General features: G+C 40.6%; 1 protein-coding gene across 3 annotated transcripts in view; it reads right to left on the bottom strand.

Moving 5' to 3' along the window:
* The window catches only part of LOC135223703 (GTP-binding protein 128up), a 196,779-nt gene that overhangs the window by 24,340 nt on the left and 152,404 nt on the right, over positions 1-20,035 (bottom strand). For all 3 annotated transcript variants that reach the window (XM_064262424.1, XM_064262425.1, XM_064262423.1), the window contains exon 7: positions 13,398-13,527. In XM_064262424.1, coding sequence (XP_064118494.1) covers positions 13,398-13,527 — 130 coding nt within the window. The remainder of the gene's footprint in view (positions 1-13,397; positions 13,528-20,035) is intronic.

Genomic DNA, 20,035 nt, shown 5'->3' with positions numbered 1-20,035 from the left:
GTTGTTTTTAGTTGTATTCTACATGAAATTGCACACATTTTCATATATAAAACTTTATGTAACGGCTAATTTAAAATGGTGCAAACATTACGACAATCGGACAAAAAAATTTATGATTTTTTCGGAAGAGTTAACGCGCAGACATAAGGAAAAAGTTTATTTCATAAATTCACCATAAATCGAAATATTGTGTTAAGAGACTTCCAATTTGTTGAAAAATAAAGGTAAATGATTGAATATTACTAGAATGTAATACTTTTAGCTTACAATTGCATTTTTCGATCATTTCGGTCGAGTCAAAGTTGACCGAAGGTTGAAATTTTGGCACCTATCGTTATTGATATAAAAATATTTCAAAACTGCTAAAAGCTACAACCATGGGTTGTTTTTTGTTATATTCTACATGAAATTGCGCACATTTTCATATATAAAACTTTATGTAACGGCTAATTTAAAATGGTGCAAACATTACGACAATCGGACGAAAAAATTTCTGATTTTTTTTTGGAAGTTACCGTGTGGACGTAAGGAAATTTTTTTTTTTTCATAAATTTACCATAAATCGAAATATTGTGCAAGAGACTTCCCATTTGTTGCAAAATAAAGGTAAATGATTGAATATTACTAGAATGTAAGAGTTTTAGCATACAATTGCATTTTTTGACCATTTCGGTCGAGTCAAAGTTGACCGAAGGACGAATTTTTTCTAGTTATCGTTATTTATATGAAAATATTTCAAAACTGCTAAAAGCTACAACCATGGGTTGTTTTTAGTTGTATTCTACATGAAATTGCACACTTTTCCATATATAAAACTTTATGTAACGGCTAATTTAAAATGGTGCAAACATTACGACAATCGGACGAAAAAATTTATGATTTTTTGGCAAGAGTTACCGCACGGACGTAAGGAAAAAGTTTTTTTCATAAATTTACCATAAATCAAATATTGTGCTAGAGACTTCCAATTTGTTACAAAATGAAGGTAAATGATTGAATATTACTAGAATATAAGAGTTTTAGCTTACAATTGCGTTTTTCGACCATTTCGGTAGAGTCAAAGTTGACCGAAGGTTGAAATTTTGGCACTTATCGGTGTTATTTATATGAAAATATTTCAAAACTGATAAAAGCTACAACGAGTTGTTTTCTGTTGTATTCTACATGAAATTGCACACATTTTCACATATAATACTCCATGTAACGGCTAATATAAAATGGTGCAAAAATTATGTCAAAGTTACGAAATAATTTCCGAGATGTGTCGCTGATACTTTTTAGTGCGAGAAGAAAGAAATTCGTGCTTGCGCGCCTGGGTAACGATTGTAAACAAAACAACGCCTTGATCCGTGAGCTTCCAGCATCCCCCAAGGCGTGTGATTCAAAAGTTTTAACCTAGTAGGCCTATAACTATTTTTCAGCGAATTTTTTAAATACTTTTTATATCGACGTACCATACATCTAATCGGCACCCAACAGACAATTTATATCGACGTTTAATACATCCAATCGGCGTTAAAGGGTTAATGGGTACTGGGTATTTGGCAGTTATAAGACAAATTTAAGCATTTTAGAGGGGCTTTTTGCATTTCCATGGATTTTTCATTTCTGCGGCAGGTTCTGGAACCTATTCCCTTGTAATAGTGGGGAGCACTGTATTATCAAAGAATGAGCACATAAATAATAAAAGCAGTTGGGGAAACAGAAATAGTTGAATTCAGTATTGGATTACACCAGGGGTCAGCATTAAGCCTATTTTTGTTTGTGCTGGTCATGGATGTGTTGAGTGGAGAGTTGTTGTACACCAACGATCTGATGACTACTGCTGAATAGAGGAGCTACAGAGAAGGGTTGGAGAAGGGCAGGAGTCTTTAGAGAGAGGTAGTTTACTGGTGAAAGTGAATAATGTAAGTTTTGGTGAGCAGTAGGGAAGATAGAGACAGAATAGTGATATACAAGAAAGAAGAGGCTCAATTGTAAAACAGGCAGATAAGTTTAAATACTTAGGATCTACTTTAAGCCAAGGGGGAGGACGTGAGGCTGAAGTAGACTGCATGGGGGAAGTGAAGAGAGGTGGCTGGAGTAGTCTGGAGTAGTGTGAAATAAGAAAATGCCAATCAAGCTAAAAGTCAAGATCTATAGCACAGTGATAATACCAGTGTTAATGTATGGATCGGAAACACGGGCTTTAAGAAGAAGAGAGGAAGTATAGCTTGAGAGAACAGAAATGAGAATGCTAAGGTGGAAAATGATGAAATAAGAAGGGCAGGCAGGCATAGTACAGATTACAGATGTGATAAGTCACAATTGAGATGGTATGGGCATGAGTTGAGGATGGATGACGAGGAGGGAGTGAAGATGGTTTGGGAGGCACCTGTTAGGGGAAGATCAAGAGGGAGACAGAGAATTAGAAGGCGAGACAAAGTGAAGGAAGATATGGAGAGAAGAGGTTTGGTGAAGTATGATGCTTTTGACTGAAGGCAGTGGAGAAGGCGCATTAGGCAACCGACCCCTTACCGTAAGGATAATGGTGGGAAAGATGATTATTCATCCCAAAAAATTAACATTATTTCATTCTTAATAGCTTCCAAGCAATTTATTTTTTAAGAAAACAATGTCAAAGGATGCTTCAGTGAATTTCTTGATATTTTGATTTATATTATTAATTTAAGACTTTGGCTTGAGAATTTTCATAGACTGAAATTTAAGGCAGCATATAATACACACAAAGACTTATTTTAATTGTGAAAAATGTAAAAGGCAATCCTCACCATGTGAGGGGTTTCAAGTACATTTCCCTCCAGGAATTTCGATACAGCTACCTTCACCCATTAGTTCTTATTGTATAAGAATGCTATGATAACACTGTAGGTCTGTTTACCTGTTCCCACGTGAATGATACTGTGGATATATTTTTAAAGAAATGAGCTACATAAATATAATAGAGTAAGTCTAAATTAATAAGCAATATAAGAGTAAGTCTAAATTAATAAGCAAAGTAAAAATAGTATCCTGTCTTTAGCCATACCTCGCCAACTTCCACCCACACACGGTTTGGATGAAGTTTGCCGAGGTCACTGACTATGAATTACTTTGTCCTAATTCTAGGCATCTTGAGCTCACAGAAGAGCAGTATGGAGGATTTATGGGAGTTCCATTTGACAACGTCCTAGAGAGAGAGAGAGAGAGAGAGAGAGAGAGAGAGAGAGAGAGAGAGAGAGAGAGAGAGAGAGAGAGAGAGAGAGAGAGAGAGAGAGTGTGTAATTGCTAATGATTGAATTGGCTGTTAGTGAGTTCTGGGTTGTATGGTGGTGCAGCTGGAGTTGGTTGTTAAGAGTTCTGTGTTTTGCAGTCAGTCTTTGGGAGTCTTTAGGCAGAACTGGTGATGGTCAGTAGTGTCGGCAGCAGTCTATTGAAAGCATTGAAAGTCAGTTTTGTTACTGATTTGTTGTTTGGTTGTTGTTAAGTTGATATTGTTTGCTCTAGAGTTGTTGTGCCTGTGCTGTTGGATTTGTTGTGCTTATGAGTTCCTGTTGAGTTATACTATGCGAGTTGTTGTGGATGTGAGTTGTTGAGGGTTGTTAGTGGGTATGTGTGTTATCTTTTTGTGTTGTTTTCTTGTGTTGGTGATTGGGTAGTGGTCTTTTGTTGTGGTTGTATTCCTTGTTTGTTGTGAGTTGTTGAGTTGTGGTTGTGTTCCTTGTTGGTTTGCTGTGTTGTTGAGTTGTGCTCCTTGAGTGTTGTGTTGTGGTTGTGTTCCTTGTAGTTGCTGAGTTGTGGTCCTGGGTTGTGCAGATACTCAAGCATAGTCCTGAGTATCTGCAGTTGGGTGAGTACTTGTGTTTGTGTTTTTTTATGTGTGTAGGTATAAGTCAATTGTCCTGAGTGTATTCTGTAGTGTAAAGAGGAAAGTGTGATTGATGGTGAGTTTGGCAGCTGGACTGGTTAGGTTTATGTGAGGGAGGGATTTTGCCTGCTTGTTTTTTAAGGTTGTGATCCCGCCACACCAGAAATTTTGTCTGTCACTATAAATATTTTCATTGTGGTCATAGCGAGCTTGCAGGAGGTTTGTTATACACTGAATTCAGATATGGATAATTCTATATAATAATGATAGGCTATCTCAGCTCTTAACAAGTTACGGCATATGCATATATTCTACATATAAAAAAAAAATATATATATTATATATATATATAAAAAAAAAAATTTATATTAATAATATATATAAATAATATATATATATATATATATGTATATATATATTTTTGTTAAAAGCAATTGCTTTAGTGGCATCAATAAGCTTTTTCTTGCAGGTATCTTCATACCGACGAAGTTTTTTCCAATCTCGTTCGTCAATTTCTGGTGAAAAATACGCAGACTTCCTTCTTCCATTTATTGAATTTTGTCACGACAGCTGTTTCGCCTTATGGCATTATCAGCGACTACTGACTTACAATCTGACCTTTCGGCCTATTTATCTCATCGTGTGGGGAGGTATGACCTTGAGGTATGGGTACTGGTTAGTCTAGGGATTAACAGCTAAGGGCGTTGTTTTAGTTACAAAGAACATAAGGAAATATGTACTGTGACAATAAGAGTGGAAAGTTTAAACAGTGGTTAAATAAATATTCAAAATACAATGCCATGTGGTAGAGTTTCCTTAAATGTATGTTTAAAATTTAATATGTTACATGTTGGTTTTAGATAAAAATTACAAAATTACATACAGGAATGAAAATGAATATAGAAATCTAAATACGGGAGTACAAATATATGTATATATTTTATAGCATGCATAAAGGTACAAGAGATAATTTCTGTTTATACATAAATGTGTATGATTTAAATTTGAGTGTGTGTGTGTGTGTGTATGTCCAAAATGGTCTACATTGGTTAACGGTTGCTGATTCGTGTTGGGCGGGGTCTCAGCGACCTGAGTAAGGATGTTACTTGACTTTTCGCTGACGCTGGTCTTAAATCATGCCTTCCAAGGGGTGTGATGTTCTCGGTGGATTGGGGCGCGCTGCCTGGTCCCTGTTGGCTTGGGTATTCCTTCTCCTGCTGGAGGGGAGTATATGGTCCGATTCTTGTTGGACGTTCAAGGTCGGCTTCTGAATAGCGATGCTCACCGCTTCCGTTATTAAGAGGCGACCGTAGTTGTCTTCTCTATGCACGACCTGGGTGCCTTCTATGAGCTCTTGTAGAGATGGCTTCCTGTCGTGAACATCTATGAAATGTTGATGGATGGCCCCTTGATTTCTATGAGCCAGCAGACGTCTCCGAAGGGTCGTTGTAGTGTGCCCGATGTAGTTTTGGCTGTGAGGTTTACAGTGCTCAACTTCACCACAGAGCACAGCCAGCAGAAGACTTTGCCATTTCTTGATGTCCTGGTAAAACAACAAGAAGGACAGTTTAAGACGACCGTCTATACGAAAGCAACGAACGCTGGCTGTTGCTTGAACGCACGCGGGGAGTGCCCGGACGCATATAAAAAGTCTGTCGTGAGTGCGTACGTCAACAGAGCCTTCACACACAGCTCATCATGGAAAGATATACATAACGAACTCGACCGAATTCACCAACTGCTGACAAACAACGGGTATGCAGATCAAATTATCGAAGCAGCAATAAAAAAGAAAATGGACGAATTTTACCAACCCAACACGATGGCGAAAAACGAGGAGAACTTGATTATTTACCATCGTGTACATTATGGGTCTGCATACAAGGAGGATTGCTGCACACTACGCGGGATAATAAACAGAGGCGTAACCCCAAAAGCCCCTTACCATAAAATAAGCCTCAGGATATATAGTAAGCCCAACCTTGTAGCAGCCTTAATAATGAAGAACAGCACCGCTCCAGGGGGACCGAAGGAGATGTGCACGAATGTAGTTTACAAATTTACTTGTCCAGAGGAGGTGTGTAAACCTCACAGCCAAAACTACATCGGGCACACTACAACGACCCTTCGGAGACGTCTGCTGGCTCATAGAAATCAAGGGGCCATCCATCAACATTACATAGATGTTCACGACAGGAAGCCATCTCTACAAGAGCTCATAGAAGGCACCCAGGTCGTGCACAGAGAAGACAACTACGGTCGCCTCTTAATAACGGAAGCGGTGAGCATCGCTATTCAGAAGCCGACCTTTTTCACCAGAAATTGACGAACGAGAATCGGAAAAAACTTCGTCGGTATGAAGATACCTGCAAGAAACTTATTGATGCCACTAAAGCAATTGCTTTTAACGAAAATTGTATTAGAGAAAAACTATGCCCTAAAAGTATTTATATATATATATATATATATATATATATATATATATATATATATATATATATGCATAACTCATGCTTACCTAATTAATGAATAATTAAAAAAAGACATTGATTAACTTGCAAAATTGTGTGGAGAATTTGTTGTAACATTTACCATTTTACAGCCTTAAGGGCCTACAAGATTATATATCGAGCCACATGACATTCATAGCTCAAACAAAATTGTCTCCTGAACAACCCTACAAATAGATAAACTGACGCCATGCAATTTTGAATGTGCACCAATATTGTCATGACTTATGCCTAGTGATGTCATATCAATGTGAGATCAGAGTTTTATTTGATGCAATGCCTTAACAATGTTATACCTATTTGCCTTAATTTCTTAAGCCAATAGAAATTCATTTTGATAAGTTATATAGTAGTTTTGTATAATAATATGACTGTGATAAGTTTTATTATGTCATCGATTCTTCGTTGATGGCTACATATTTTTTTTCTGTCAGCGGAACTAAGTTAGACTTGAAAATTATCTGAGAAGTGTAGACAGAAGATATATTGGCATAGGATTAGACTCTAATTGCTTTGAGTGAAGAAAAAAAAAGACAAATGAATAAACAAGTGATGTGCTACATCCTGAATTTTGTATCAATCCAATATACAGGTAGTTCCCAGTTTACGACGGGGGTTCCATTTGAGACGCGTCATAAGCCGGAAAATTGTCAAAAATCCTAAGAACACTACTTTTAATGCTTTGGGTGTATAAGTTCAGGGGGAATTATGGTTGACGGATAACATGGTATTGGAAATGTCTCGATTTCTGTGGCTAAAAAATCCAAGTCTTTGTGACTGCTGCTAGGCAGGGGGAGGACGAGACTGACTTTGACAGAGCCTAGTGCACTAACCTGTCCTTCGTGACAGCCCGCCGTCGGTCCATTGCATCCTGCAGCACAATCCGAGGGAACAGAAACTGAGATTCTAAAAGGTCCCCATTCCTCAAGGCCAACAAGGACTCAGGGTCAACCGATCTTTCTATCCTGGACAAAGCCACATCTCTTCAGATCAGAAGATTAGCCCATAAATTGATGCCGAGGTGTGCGAGATACGAGAACGCCGTGCCCCCAGACTGCAACAAAATGGCAAGAGAAAAAGCACTCACCAACTATCTTGGCAATGACCACTGACCAGAGGTCCAACCAAGAAACCATCTACAACATAGACTCCAAAGCTGAGGCATCCTGTGGAGACAAGGACGGAGCCACCGACCTCACCTGCTCCAAAGTCAACCTTGGCTTCAGACGAATTATGTCTGGATTAAGATGACGTGACATCAAGTAGTGCAGAGTTTGTAGCATAGTACTTCCTATGCCTTGTGAGTGGCGGAGGAAGTAACTTCGAAGATCCCCTTGAGCGAACGGGTGGATGGACCAAATTCTTGCATAATTGGGGACCATACTGTACTTTACTTACATGAGACAAGGTCATCTTTTCGTTATGAGATTTGTTAATTTTAAGTTGAAATATAAATTTAATGTCTTGTTGGGAACTAAATTACTTTTTTCATTAACAGATTGCTTTGTGGGCATGTTTATTGAGTAAGGAAAATTATGTGATTCTGTTCGCTATTTTCACTTGATTTCTTTGCAGTATGAGCTTTACCTTTACATTATTTATCTTTTATCAGTGTGGAAACAGTAGTAAAATGTATTCTTTCAAGACCTGAAGTTTTGATTAAAATTATTCTCTCTCAATTTTATCTTTGGTCGTGTTTGATTGGATAAGTTTACAGGAGTTTTATCTTTGTTACCAATGCACAATAACAGTCATTAGGAGCTCAAAAAGTGTTATCAGCTCCAGCTACTACTGTTTAAGGAGCGCTTACAGTTCAGTTGTCCACGGGTTTCGTCTGCTATGGAATCGGCGGAGCAATACAAACAAGATGGCAGATGCTTTGTTTTGGCGCCCGGTTTAAAAACCCTGAAACCTATAAAAACGATAATGGGGGACCCTTTTGGGAACCGGGATTTTGGGTGGGGGAGTACATGCGAGTAAATTAAAACGGTAAGGGGGGAGCCATTGGGAAACAGGGGTTTTTGGGTGGGGGGAAACCCAGATGACGACAATGAACACGAAAAACAACAAAACCCTAGCAGACGAAACCCGTTGCCAAGTAAACTGTAGGAGCTCACGTACCAACAAAAATGTAGGAGGTCCCGTCCCCCGTTGTGTTAGGCTAACCAAACGACGGCAATTAACACTAAAAACCACGAAACCCTAGCAAACGAAATCAGTGGCCAACTAAACTGTATGAGCTCCCGTTCCAACTAAACTGTAGGAGCTCCTGTTCCAACTAAACTGTAGGAGCTCCGGTGATCGTAACCAAACGAACCAACCTAACCAAACTTAGGCCGCGTGCCCTTACCTGGGCGGGGGCCATTAAGTGATTGCTACCTAACCAAAGGAACCAACCTAACCATAGTTAGTCTCCACGTCCTTACCTGGCCGGGGGGCTTCGCCCCTGGACCCCCCAGTATAGTATATTAACAGTGATTGCTACCTAACCAAAGGAACCGACCTAACCAAACTAAGTCTGCATGTCCTTACCTGGCCGGGGGGTTTCGCCCCCCTGGACCCCCCTGTGTAGTAAGTTAACAATTATAAATATCTAACCAATATAACTTGTCCATACATATGGCTGGCACCCGTATATCCTTACTGATAACTAATCAAAATGAATATTTCCGAGAATACATTGGTTAAAGTCAAGGCCACATTGTTTGCTCGAACACATGGACTGCGTTCGAACACGTGGACTTCTAGCGAACGTGAATGTTCGGATGTGTTGAGCGTGCCTGACTTCAGCATAGCGGAAATAACAATGGCGTGCTTAATTTGGGCAAAATAATTAAAATAACGTGCATTTACATTGATAACCTTACCTTGGAGATGTTGCTAGTCGTCCAATGATTGGCCGGTCCCCCCCCCCCCCCACCCCCCCAGAAATATAGAACTTAATAAGAGAAATCTGAGTCGTTAAAATCTTCTGGGTAGAGGATTTTTTTTTCTTTCTTGGTGGGACGGTTGTTTTCCGAGATGACTGAACAAGGGGAATTTGTGGACGAGGCACAGGTGGAGGTGACGAATCCGTTTGTACAGCGGGAGCGACGTCTCATGATTGTTTGTTTTCAGCGACATTGGCCTTCAATTTGTCGGGTGTTGAAACTACTTTATTTAATTGATATACACGTTTAATTAAATCTAAAAATGCTTTAAATGGACAATCAACTTGAGTTAGGTAACGTTTTTTTACACAATACATAGCGAAATATGAATTATACAAATTTTTTACTGTACCACTTCTAGGTAAGACATTTCGTTTCAAAACCCGCCAAGTAGATTCTATCGTGTTTGTGTGTATGTTTTTCTCATGTGGGTCTACAAAATGCAATGTGTGATTAATGTTTTTGTGTGATTTGAAATGTTGACTTAAAGTGTGATATGATTTCCAGCAATCAGAAATGACAATTGAATCAGGATGTATGTTATCAATTAAAATAGGAAGAAGTGTTTCTGTACTCCTGTCTGGTACAACCTGAAAAAATGTTTCTTTTGTTTGGCGGTCAATCCCGCCGAGAACCCAACAACCATCGACACGTCTGCCTTTGTTGAATTTCCTTCTACCAAACTTGGACTCGTCAATCTCGACCACGTGACCAGGTCCGCCAATTTTCCGATTGTCCATCACCAGAATATCGACACAAACGTCCCGGCAGAAATTAAACCAGTCCACAAGTGTGTTGGGCGAGCCGATCCTCAGATTAAGTTGCATATATTTCTGGGAAGCGTCGTGAACCCAGCCGTGGATAAGCACTAAGATGCTCTTCAGGGAGAGATGGGACCCCGAGAAGAATGACCCGTGGCGAATTGAGATGTATTTGCGGCAGTGCCTTGCGTTGCACCGCCATTGAAAACTGTCCCCTTTTTTCAAGCGGCCGACGGTGCCTTCATTACAGGCCTTACACACGCCACTAAAATCCCCCAGTAGGCCTGTTTTCATTAAATAACTAACTAGGGATCGTTCGTCGTGACATAAAATGTATATGTCTTCCAGCGTGACGGGAACGGCGGCAGCGAACAGCACGTGTGCGGGACACGACAAATTCTAGGCAGAAGAAGACATGGTAGTTATGACAAAGCACTGAACAGGCTGAGAAGCAGGAACAGACTGAAGGCGAAGGGTCGGGCAAGGTCGGGCAAGGTCCGTTCCAGGTACTAGTTATCCTGGCGGATGGATTCAGGGCCAAGTAGAAGGAAAATATGTATCGAAGAATGTAAAAAAATGTAGGTCCTACAGATGAGTGTGGCAAGGAAAGAAATATCGAATAATGGGGAAAAAAATGTATCTCCTACAGATTATGTTGGCACGGGTAAAACTATCGTGGGCAAGAGTCAAAATATCGAATAATGTAAAAAAAATGGAACTCCTGCAAATTAGTTGGGCAAGCAAGGAAAAAAAATAGAATAACGAGGGAAAAAAAACGGAGCACTTACAGTTCAGTTGGGCATGGGTAAAAATATAGAATACTGTAAATTAAATTGGAGCTCCTAAAGATTAGTTGGGCAAGATTAAAAATATCGAAGAGAATCGGCGGACTAATACCAACAGGATGGCTGCCGTTTGTTATGGCTTTCATGTTGATGCATGTTCGGGTTCGGGCCGGGTCAAAATATAGAATACTGTAAATTAAATTGGAGCTCCTAAAGATTAGTTGGGCAAGATTAAAAATATCGAAGAGAATCGGCGGACTAATACCAACAGGATGGCTGCCGTTTGTTGTGGCTTTCGAAAATGTTGATGCATGTTCGGGTTCGGGCCGGGTCGGTCCCGTGGGCTGGGGTCGGGTTTGGTCGGCTGCGGGTCATCTGCGAGAACTACTTACCTTGGCGGAGGGATTACGGACCGGGCAAAATGGTGTTACACGGCCCGGACAACTGAACTGTAATCAACCCCTGTTTAAATTTAACAGTATGTTTCCTTGCTGATCTTTGATCTATAGCGAACAAAGTTATTACCTAAAAATATATCAGTCCTATTATACATAACGTCATTTATAACATAACTGCAGTATAATTGTTTTTTATCGTACGATAGTTGAAATACAAGCCAAATGGATGTTATTAAATACGGTTGTACTTAGCAAAACATTGTATCTCGTTTGGTTGTTCATGGCCGTACACATTTACCAAACAAGTAAAACATTTAAACAAAACTTTCATAATTCTCTTTTGCTGTTTTTTTTTAACTTCAACTAGAAGATGGGATAAAGTTAGGCTATTGTAATTTGGTCTGTCTCTCTTGCTGCCTGGTTGTATGCTGCTGGGCTGCACCCGTTACAAGCGAAATTTAAAAATATTTTCAAAATAGTCGTATTAGCATTAATTGCTAACTCCATTGTAAAATCGGATTATCGTAAAATGACTGATAGTAACTTGAACACTACCTGTATGTAGCCTTACCAATAGGCTACCAAATAGATATCAGGCTCCAGTCGTAAAAACTATGTTATTTTATTAATCCTAGGATACTGTTTATATCTGATCCTAGGCTATTTGAACTAAACTATCACTAAGACCACAATAGGATGTTTCCTAAATTGTTCTTGCTTAGCCTAGTATAGGGTCTTGCCTAATCCAGATTATTTTAGATAATTTTAAATGTAAAGACTACATAAAAACACACTTACTCATAGGTAAACTCATAGTTAGGCTAACATTTTTGTCTAACCCATATTGTTTGTATCTAGCCCTAAACTATTTGGTCTACTATATAAAACATTAACTTTCGAATGTGAAACTTACTGATGATGGGTATGCACATGACAGCACAGAGTACTAAAACTACGCTTAAGTATACAGGCTATATAAAAGGAAAAAGACTGTAGCCTGTTTATAGGTTATTTTTGCTCACCCTTTAGATATATAATCCTAAGTTAGGCTACAGATATTTTCTACTACAGTCTAAATTATTTTCACTAAATTGATGTAGGCTACGGCCTAGTAGGCTATTGCACACATCGAACATTTCTTTATCTAAAACTAAATGCATGTAGAACAATAAATTCTCAAAACCAATTTACACTTTTAAAAATATTCAGAAATCGTTAGAAGTGCTAATTGTGCTTGTGAAAAAGGCAGTTTATGGCTTTTCACACACAAGTTGAATCACTGTTTCCCAGTCTAAACTAAAATATTTTTAACTGGAACTTACAATTAAGTGCTTACCTTTTACTTAGATGTTACCATGATCTTCGATAAAGAAATCACAGAAGCAAAAAGCTTAAATTCAGGAGAGCTGATTTCAGTACACCATACACTGATCGACCAGAAAGAATAACGTCTTGGGTTCGTTTCTGGCTGTATGTAAACAATATGACAGCACATTCACATAGCTGCAACATCTTCAGAATTTTTGACAATGGTACATTGGGTTCAGCCTTTGCTGAGGTTGTAACGTTTCTCATTACAATAACTGGCCACAGGACCAGTTAAGAGAATTCTTTGATCATTAGTCTGGTCTAATAGAGCTCTGATTAGACCATAGAAGGGTAACTCTTTGAGGACTAGACAGCGACTACACTATAAAAATATGTAATGTTTATGTCAAATACAAGATATCATTCATTAAGAATGGTTATCAAACAATGTAAACATGAATATACTTATACATAATAAAGGGCAATTTCCATAAGAGAGGCCCCTTTTGGGGTTTGCTTTGCTAATGCACTGTTCTCTGACTTCTATTTTTCCACCATTCCCATTGGTTTATTTATGCCTAGAAATCCAATAACTCTTAACTTTACCCTACTCGAAATTTTTACCTCTTATTTTTTCTAGAAACGAGAGTTATCCTCTACCACTACTACTACTACTACTACTGAAAAAAATTAAATACATAGATTGAGTACCTCCAAGTTCACATACTGAAAGTCTCACTTCTAAAGATCTGTGACATAATCAGGTGCTAAGAGATACTCACAAGTCAAAAGTAAAATTCAGCATACAAATTTCTTAACTTTAAAAAAGAACTTTAGCAATAAAGAGATTATACTTACATTCGGCACAATTGTAGGTACTCCCACATCTTCTCTAACAAATCATCAAAATTCCACTTATGATGGGCAGATATGGGAACACAATGGGGTATACGATAGATGATGTCCAATTCTTCAATACTAATCTGATCTGGAGAATGAAAAAAGAAAATCAAGAAATGGTTATGTCCAGATAGGAATACATGCAAAGCAAGTAGTACCAACAACATGAGTAGTATCAAACAGAAAATTCTTTCAGTTTTCTTCTGAAGATGGAAAAAGAAACCCACAAGATTATTGAGTATAACTTGTTTACTTGTAAGTATTTACATAGTATTTTTGTTAACACTCGAGTACTTTCAGGCCTGTAGCCCTTGCTCATGAGAAGTGTAGGTGGTCAGACTGGGTTAAGTATCACAGATAGCCCCAGAAAGTACTAGTGTTAACAAAAACACTATCCTATGTAAATACTTACAATTAAACAAGTTATACTCTATTATCTTGTGGGTTTCTTTTTTCATGAGTAGTATTTTATAAAAGGTTAAATAAAAAGGATAAAATATTGACTAATTCCTATATTTACTAGGGGAAATATGTTGTGGCAAATAATAGCAAACATGTTTTCTTACACAAATGACTATACTTTCGGAAACCATTTCAACGAAAAGGTAAACACTTCATATTCACTTTTTTTTGCTTGGCTTCCTGTCCATTAATGTCTTCGTGACTGATGCCACATATGAAAAGGAGAAAATTCTTACATGTAAACTACCACCAGGAACTGGTCCCTAATATGAGCATACTGCAGACTTAAATAAAACAAGAGGTAATGTACTGTACCAAATGAGGCAGTCTAATTCTTTTAGCATAGTTACAGAAAAATTACAATTCTTAAAAGTAAATTGAATTTTTCTGACTATATACCAACCTGAGATCCTTTATATTATGAATTAGTTTCGGTGAAGCTGGAAAATGGCCATTAAACTCTTGAACATGGTAGTTTAGTTGGGCAATCACTGCCATCCAGTAGGAGGAAATACCTGACTGCCCAAATGTCAATATTCCAGTTTGCCTTTCAGCCCAGGTTTCAGATTAAGAGGTGGCATGCAATGGTTATGAGTGTAATGTAAAGGACCTCAGGTTTGTTTAGTTAGGAAAAATACAAATTACTTAAAAAAAATTTTATTGTTCCTACAGAATCTTAAGAATGGGAGGCAGTAAGGAGAGTCCTATTCTCCGTCTGCAGGAAGGGAAGAAGGACGAAAAAGGAAGAGGAGGAGAGGCCACCCATTATCATAATCCTTCTCACTTCCAGAACCACACCTTAGGCGAGGTGCTACCTGTACTGTTAAAGGAGCTGGGTAAGAAAACACTTGTTAAGCAGCCAGCACAGGTCCAAGAAAAAAAAAGTTTCCAAGGACTTGTGGGCAACACCCAAATGTAGAAAGCCATAAATGTAGTCCGATGAGACACTTCTGTTTCCCGACAGACATTCCTCCAGAATGCAGGGAACGAACTCAGCCATTGATTTTGTGAGCTCTCCGACAGAGTGTACAGGTGCCAGCATCGCCAACAGCAGAGAACCTCCTGATCATCTCACAAAACTAGGTGAAAGACGTGTCCCTAGACACTTCTTCCTTGGGTGAGATACTACTGTACTATTAAAAAGTCTTTGACATCCAAGTTAGGGATGTCGAGACTTTTTTTGGAAAGTGCAGCAGCACGTTAAAAGGACAAAGTAACAATTGATCCGGATCATCGATTACACAGTCCAAGGAGTAGGGGATCATGAAGGACTTGACCTTGGCAACAGATGCTAATAGATTTGGATGTTGAGGCATTGATTTCCTTCTCTTAAGAGCTCACATCAAAGAAGGTCCATGAAGATCATCCTCCTCTGCCAAGGCTGGAGCGATATGAGAGGTGGTCTGGAAAGCCAGACCTCTGATGATTCTTGTAAGGGCATGTGCAGAGCACAAGACAGGAACCCTGAACAAGATTCAAAGGTTCCTGGGATGGTAATACCAAATGAAGTTTCTCATTAGTAGTTAATCTCGACTGAAGTGAAATGTGGACCTATATCTTTCACAACTGATTAGGAGAGAAGCATCTCTTAGCAGAATAAGATGAAGTTTGCGATCTGCTGAAGAGTGGCTCTGACCTGAGAAAAAAAAAAAAAAAAAAAAAAAAAAAAAAAAAAAAAAACAAAAAAAAAAAAAAAAAAAAAAAAAAAAAAAAAAAGTCCTGTCAAGGATACTAATCAGCGAAGACGGCTTCAATCCCAGGGATGCTACAGAGGACTAAACAAGCTATCCAGCTATTTCTATTGCTGCTCAGCGAGAAAACCTATGCTTGCAAGAGAAGACGGATAGTCTCTAGTTGTAAAGATACAGGGATTGTATTGCCTGAGGAACTGCTCCTGTGTCGCTGACACTAAAGGTTGGGCAAAAGGCAAAGTCTTCTGGCATTCATCCCCAATTCAGGGAGAACAATGTTTGTTGAACACCATGCAAATTAGATAAACACGGAGAGAGAAAATGTCGAGTTGTTGCATAGTCATCATGAGTCATCGCAGCAGCCCATGGGTCAGGTGTGATAGAGCAGAAGACCTACAGACTTCCATTGTATGTATCAGGTGTTAAACAGAAAAATGATGAGGAGTCTTCCAAACGAGCAACCTCTCCATGAAAGATTGACTGAAGGAAGCACTCCACCCCAATCCCTTGTATCCAGAGGCTGAGATTGCCTGCCAATACATTCCATCCAGAAATGTGTTTGACTGATAGAACTATCGAGTGTACTACATTTACAATCGAGCACTAGGTGTTGTTACTAACCCCAAAGGGTATCTCAAAAACTAAATCCTGAAACTCTTGAAAGGCCCAAAAGGCTGCCTTGAGTTCCAGGATGCTGATGAGAAGGTGCTTATCGTCTTGGTTGCACATCTAGAAGACAACTGTCCTACAGGTCAGTGCATCTGATAACAGAAGCATGTCACAAGGAGAATATGCAGGCATTTGTGGGAGAAAAAGGATTAAGGACTGGAAGCAGAACTCCTTCCATCTCCACTAGAGAGTGAAAACTGCACCGAGGGGAGGCTTGTGACAGGACACCGAAGACGATTAACTCTAGCCATATTGGCTGCTCCACGAGATGGAAATATGGGAGAGGAGACAGAACAGAAGTTCAATGGAAGATGGTCAAGAGCCGGAAGAAAGCAGGTACTTCTTCTGAAGGACATCTACTAATGGGACTCAGCTATGTCATCATAGTCCAGAGACTTGACAGACATCCCTTCACTTGTTACAAGAGTTCCTTCCTACCTCCTTCCTTTTGCCCTTTTCACAACTGGTGAAAAGGTTGAAAAAGGCACATATATGTGCACTTTCTCAGAAGCAAAAGAAGCAGGCAGGGTGCTTACGCGATTGCCCTTTGAAACTTGAGACTTCTTAGGGGAAAAGGCCAAAGGATCTTGACCATTTCCCAGAGGACAAGGCAGATGCCCTGGCATGTTCCTTGACTACTGCAATATCTACCTCTCTCAAAAAGAGAGGCAGAACCAAGTAAAGGTCCATTCCTAAGGCTCGAGCGACTTCAGGACTTACAAAACTGGAGATCCAAATTAGAACTGTATCCTCCCCTTAGCACCAGAATTGCCCACAGGCTGCTGTCTGGCTGAAACGAGCAGGTAGAGCTGAATCAAATGAGCCGAGTAGATCACACGACCGTGATCTAGGACCAGGCAGCAAACGGGGCGAATGAACAGGGCTGAGCCAACCATGTGAACGTGACCAGGGGTATGGCGTGGCAACTAAGCCAAGGTGAACCGAGCTACTCACAGGAACACAACCAGAGGCCTGGCATAGCAGGCAAGTCAAGCCAAGCAAAGCCAATCCAATTGTGCAAACTCGATTGGGGATGGGCAAGCAGTACTTGTCTTCCAAGAACTATCGCTTCCTCCCTAAATGCTCTAGTCTCCTCCAAGACCGAAGCCCCTCGAGAAGGAAGCTTAAAGGGAGAATCTGTGTCTGCTATCCTGCATGTTCAGACCCTAAAGTCCAAGACACGATGGATGGGACCTAACCAAGCACAGCTGGCAGATGGTGTTGCCTAGACTAGACCAAAGAGCAAACTCTCTGGCGCATGTTTGGAAAGCGCTCAAGATTCTGCAGAGTCCCTGGGACTCAAAAACTCGCCAGTCGAGCGATCGCAATTCCAAGGAATCCGAGCGCCTAACAAAACTTCCGAATCTCATAAGAATGATCACCAGGAGTGGGCTTCTCTTGCTTACTAGGAAACCGAGAAAGGACAGGCACAGCTCCAGTCTTAGGAGCAGTATTCTAAAACTGGGACCAAGAACACGGCCTCAGGACTCTCTAAACGCAAGACCTCAGAGGAGAATGCGAATCGGCTCCTGCCCTACGAGCAGTAAGAGCCAAGAGAGGCAGTCCCTTAGAAGCCCCGTAGAGGTTTTGCAGGGAATCTCCTCACTGCTTCTCCAGGTGCTCGCTTAAGACCAAGGAACCAGGTGCTCAGTCCCAGACCAAGACATCAGACCAGGCCCTGCCCAAGCACTGGTGCAGTACTGGCAGGGAGAGCCGAGACACCTACATGTCTTGACTCTTTCTCTCGCCCTGTGCCTGAACCAGGTTGGTGAGAGGTCTCTCCAGCCCTGGTTCAGGATGCTCAAGACTCTGTGGAAACTAGAGCATTGAAGAGTGTCGTGGCTAGGCTGAGCTCCCAACACAGCACTAGTCTTAGAAGCAGACTTACAACTGGCAACAAGAACGCAAACCAAAGTCTGCATGCCGACAGCTCCCGAAAAGCAAGAGCCTGTGAGGTATGCAATAGGTTTCTAAGCCCAAAGGCCGGTAAGAGACAACGAGAGAAGCCACTGTCTCCTTGAAAGGAGGCAGCCACTTAAAAGCCACAAGAGACTTCTTAAGGGGGAGAAGCAGCCTTATTCTTCTTCAACCAATGGGGCTTGGAAGAAGGGGAGAAGACAACAGAAGACAGACAAGAATAAGCTGAAGAAGATGCTATATCTCACAGGACTTCTTCCTTGAACTCCTCTCTGACATCTACAGGAAGATAGTCAGGAATTGCTAGGGGAGTTAGGGCAGGAAGCACAAGAGGAGCAGCCAGAGAGACAAACATTAGTAGTGGCAACAGGAGTGACCAGGGCAGCTGCAGCAGGAGGACATAAAGGAGCAGCCTGGCGGCAAGAGCTACAGGAACATCAGTACCAGCAACAGGAACAATCAGGGTAGTGGGGCAGGGGGCTAAGCAGAGGCTGCCAAGTGACTAGTCACTAGGATAACAGGAGCAATGAAAACAGAAGGCACAGCATTAGTAGATGGACCATAAGTACAACAAGAGGCAGTACCAAAGCCTACGGGAACACCGAAGTTAAAAACCCTAAAGGAAAGTACAGTAAGTCCTCGGGTTACGCCAGCCTCGACTTACGCTGTTTCGTGGTTACGAACACGCCCCCATAAAAATATAAAAAATAATATGCGTCATTCCGTCTTACGCAGTTTAGCGTCATAAGCGACGTAAACAAACGCAAACTAGTTTCGGGCGCACAGCGGAAGAATACGCTTTGTGGAGGAGAGGACGGCGTCGCTTTGCTATGCTCATTCCTTGCCCATACGCCATTTTGGTTGTTTACGCTGCCTCTCTCTCCCTTGTGTTGTATCCTTATTGTAACTTTTTGCCCTTTGTTATGGCTCCCAAGCGCAAGGCGGACTCTTCTGATGGTAGTGCATCAAAGAAAAGAAAGGCCATCACCATGGAAATTAAAGTGGACATTATAAAGCGATCTGAGAAGGGAGAAACGCCAACAAACATTGGCCGTTCGCTTGGCCTTAGTCGTTCGACTGTTGCTACCATTATCAAAGATAAAGAGCGCATCGTTGAACACGTGAAAGGATCTGCTCCTATGAAAGCGACAGTGATAACCAAGCAGCGTAGTGGTCTAATAATTGAAATGGAAAGGTTATTGGTGCTTTGGTTGGAAGACCAAAATCAACGGCGTATCCCAGTCAGCCTTATGGTGATTCAGGAGAAGTCGAAAAGATTGTTTGAAGCGTTGAAAAAAGAAAAGGGGGAAGGAAGTGAAAGTGAAGAGTTTGTGGCTAGTAGGGGTTGGTTTATGTGATTTAAGGCTCGGGCCAATTACCATAACCTTAAAGTGCAAGGTGAAGCTGCTAGTGGGGATGAGAAAGCAGCGAGTGAATTTCCTAAAGCGTTGTCTGAGATAATTAAGGAGGGGGGTTATTCTGCTCAGCAAGTGTTTAATGTGGATGAAATAGGTTTGTTTTGGAAGCGTATGCCTAACCGCACTTACATTGCCAAGGAGGAGAAGTCAGCACCCGGTCATAAAGCCAGCAAGGAGAGGCTAACTTTACTTCTTGGGGGTAATGCTGCTGGCGACTTCAAACTGATGCCCTTGTTGGTGTATCAGGCTGAAAATCCAAGGGCACTCAAGGGCATTTAGAAGGGTCAACTACCAGTAATTTGGAAGTCCAACAAGAAGGCATGGGTGACACTTGCAGTGTTTGAGGACTGGTTCGTAAACCATTTTGTGCCAAGTGTGGAGAAGTATTGCGCCTCCAAAGGTATCCCCTTTAAGGTGTTGCTAGTGCTGGACAATGCCC

Source organism: Macrobrachium nipponense, chromosome 10, assembly GCF_015104395.2.
Source record: "Macrobrachium nipponense isolate FS-2020 chromosome 10, ASM1510439v2, whole genome shotgun sequence".
Classification (NCBI taxonomy): Eukaryota; Metazoa; Arthropoda; class Malacostraca; order Decapoda; family Palaemonidae; genus Macrobrachium; species Macrobrachium nipponense.
This window is presented reverse-complemented; position numbering and strand designations above follow the sequence as displayed.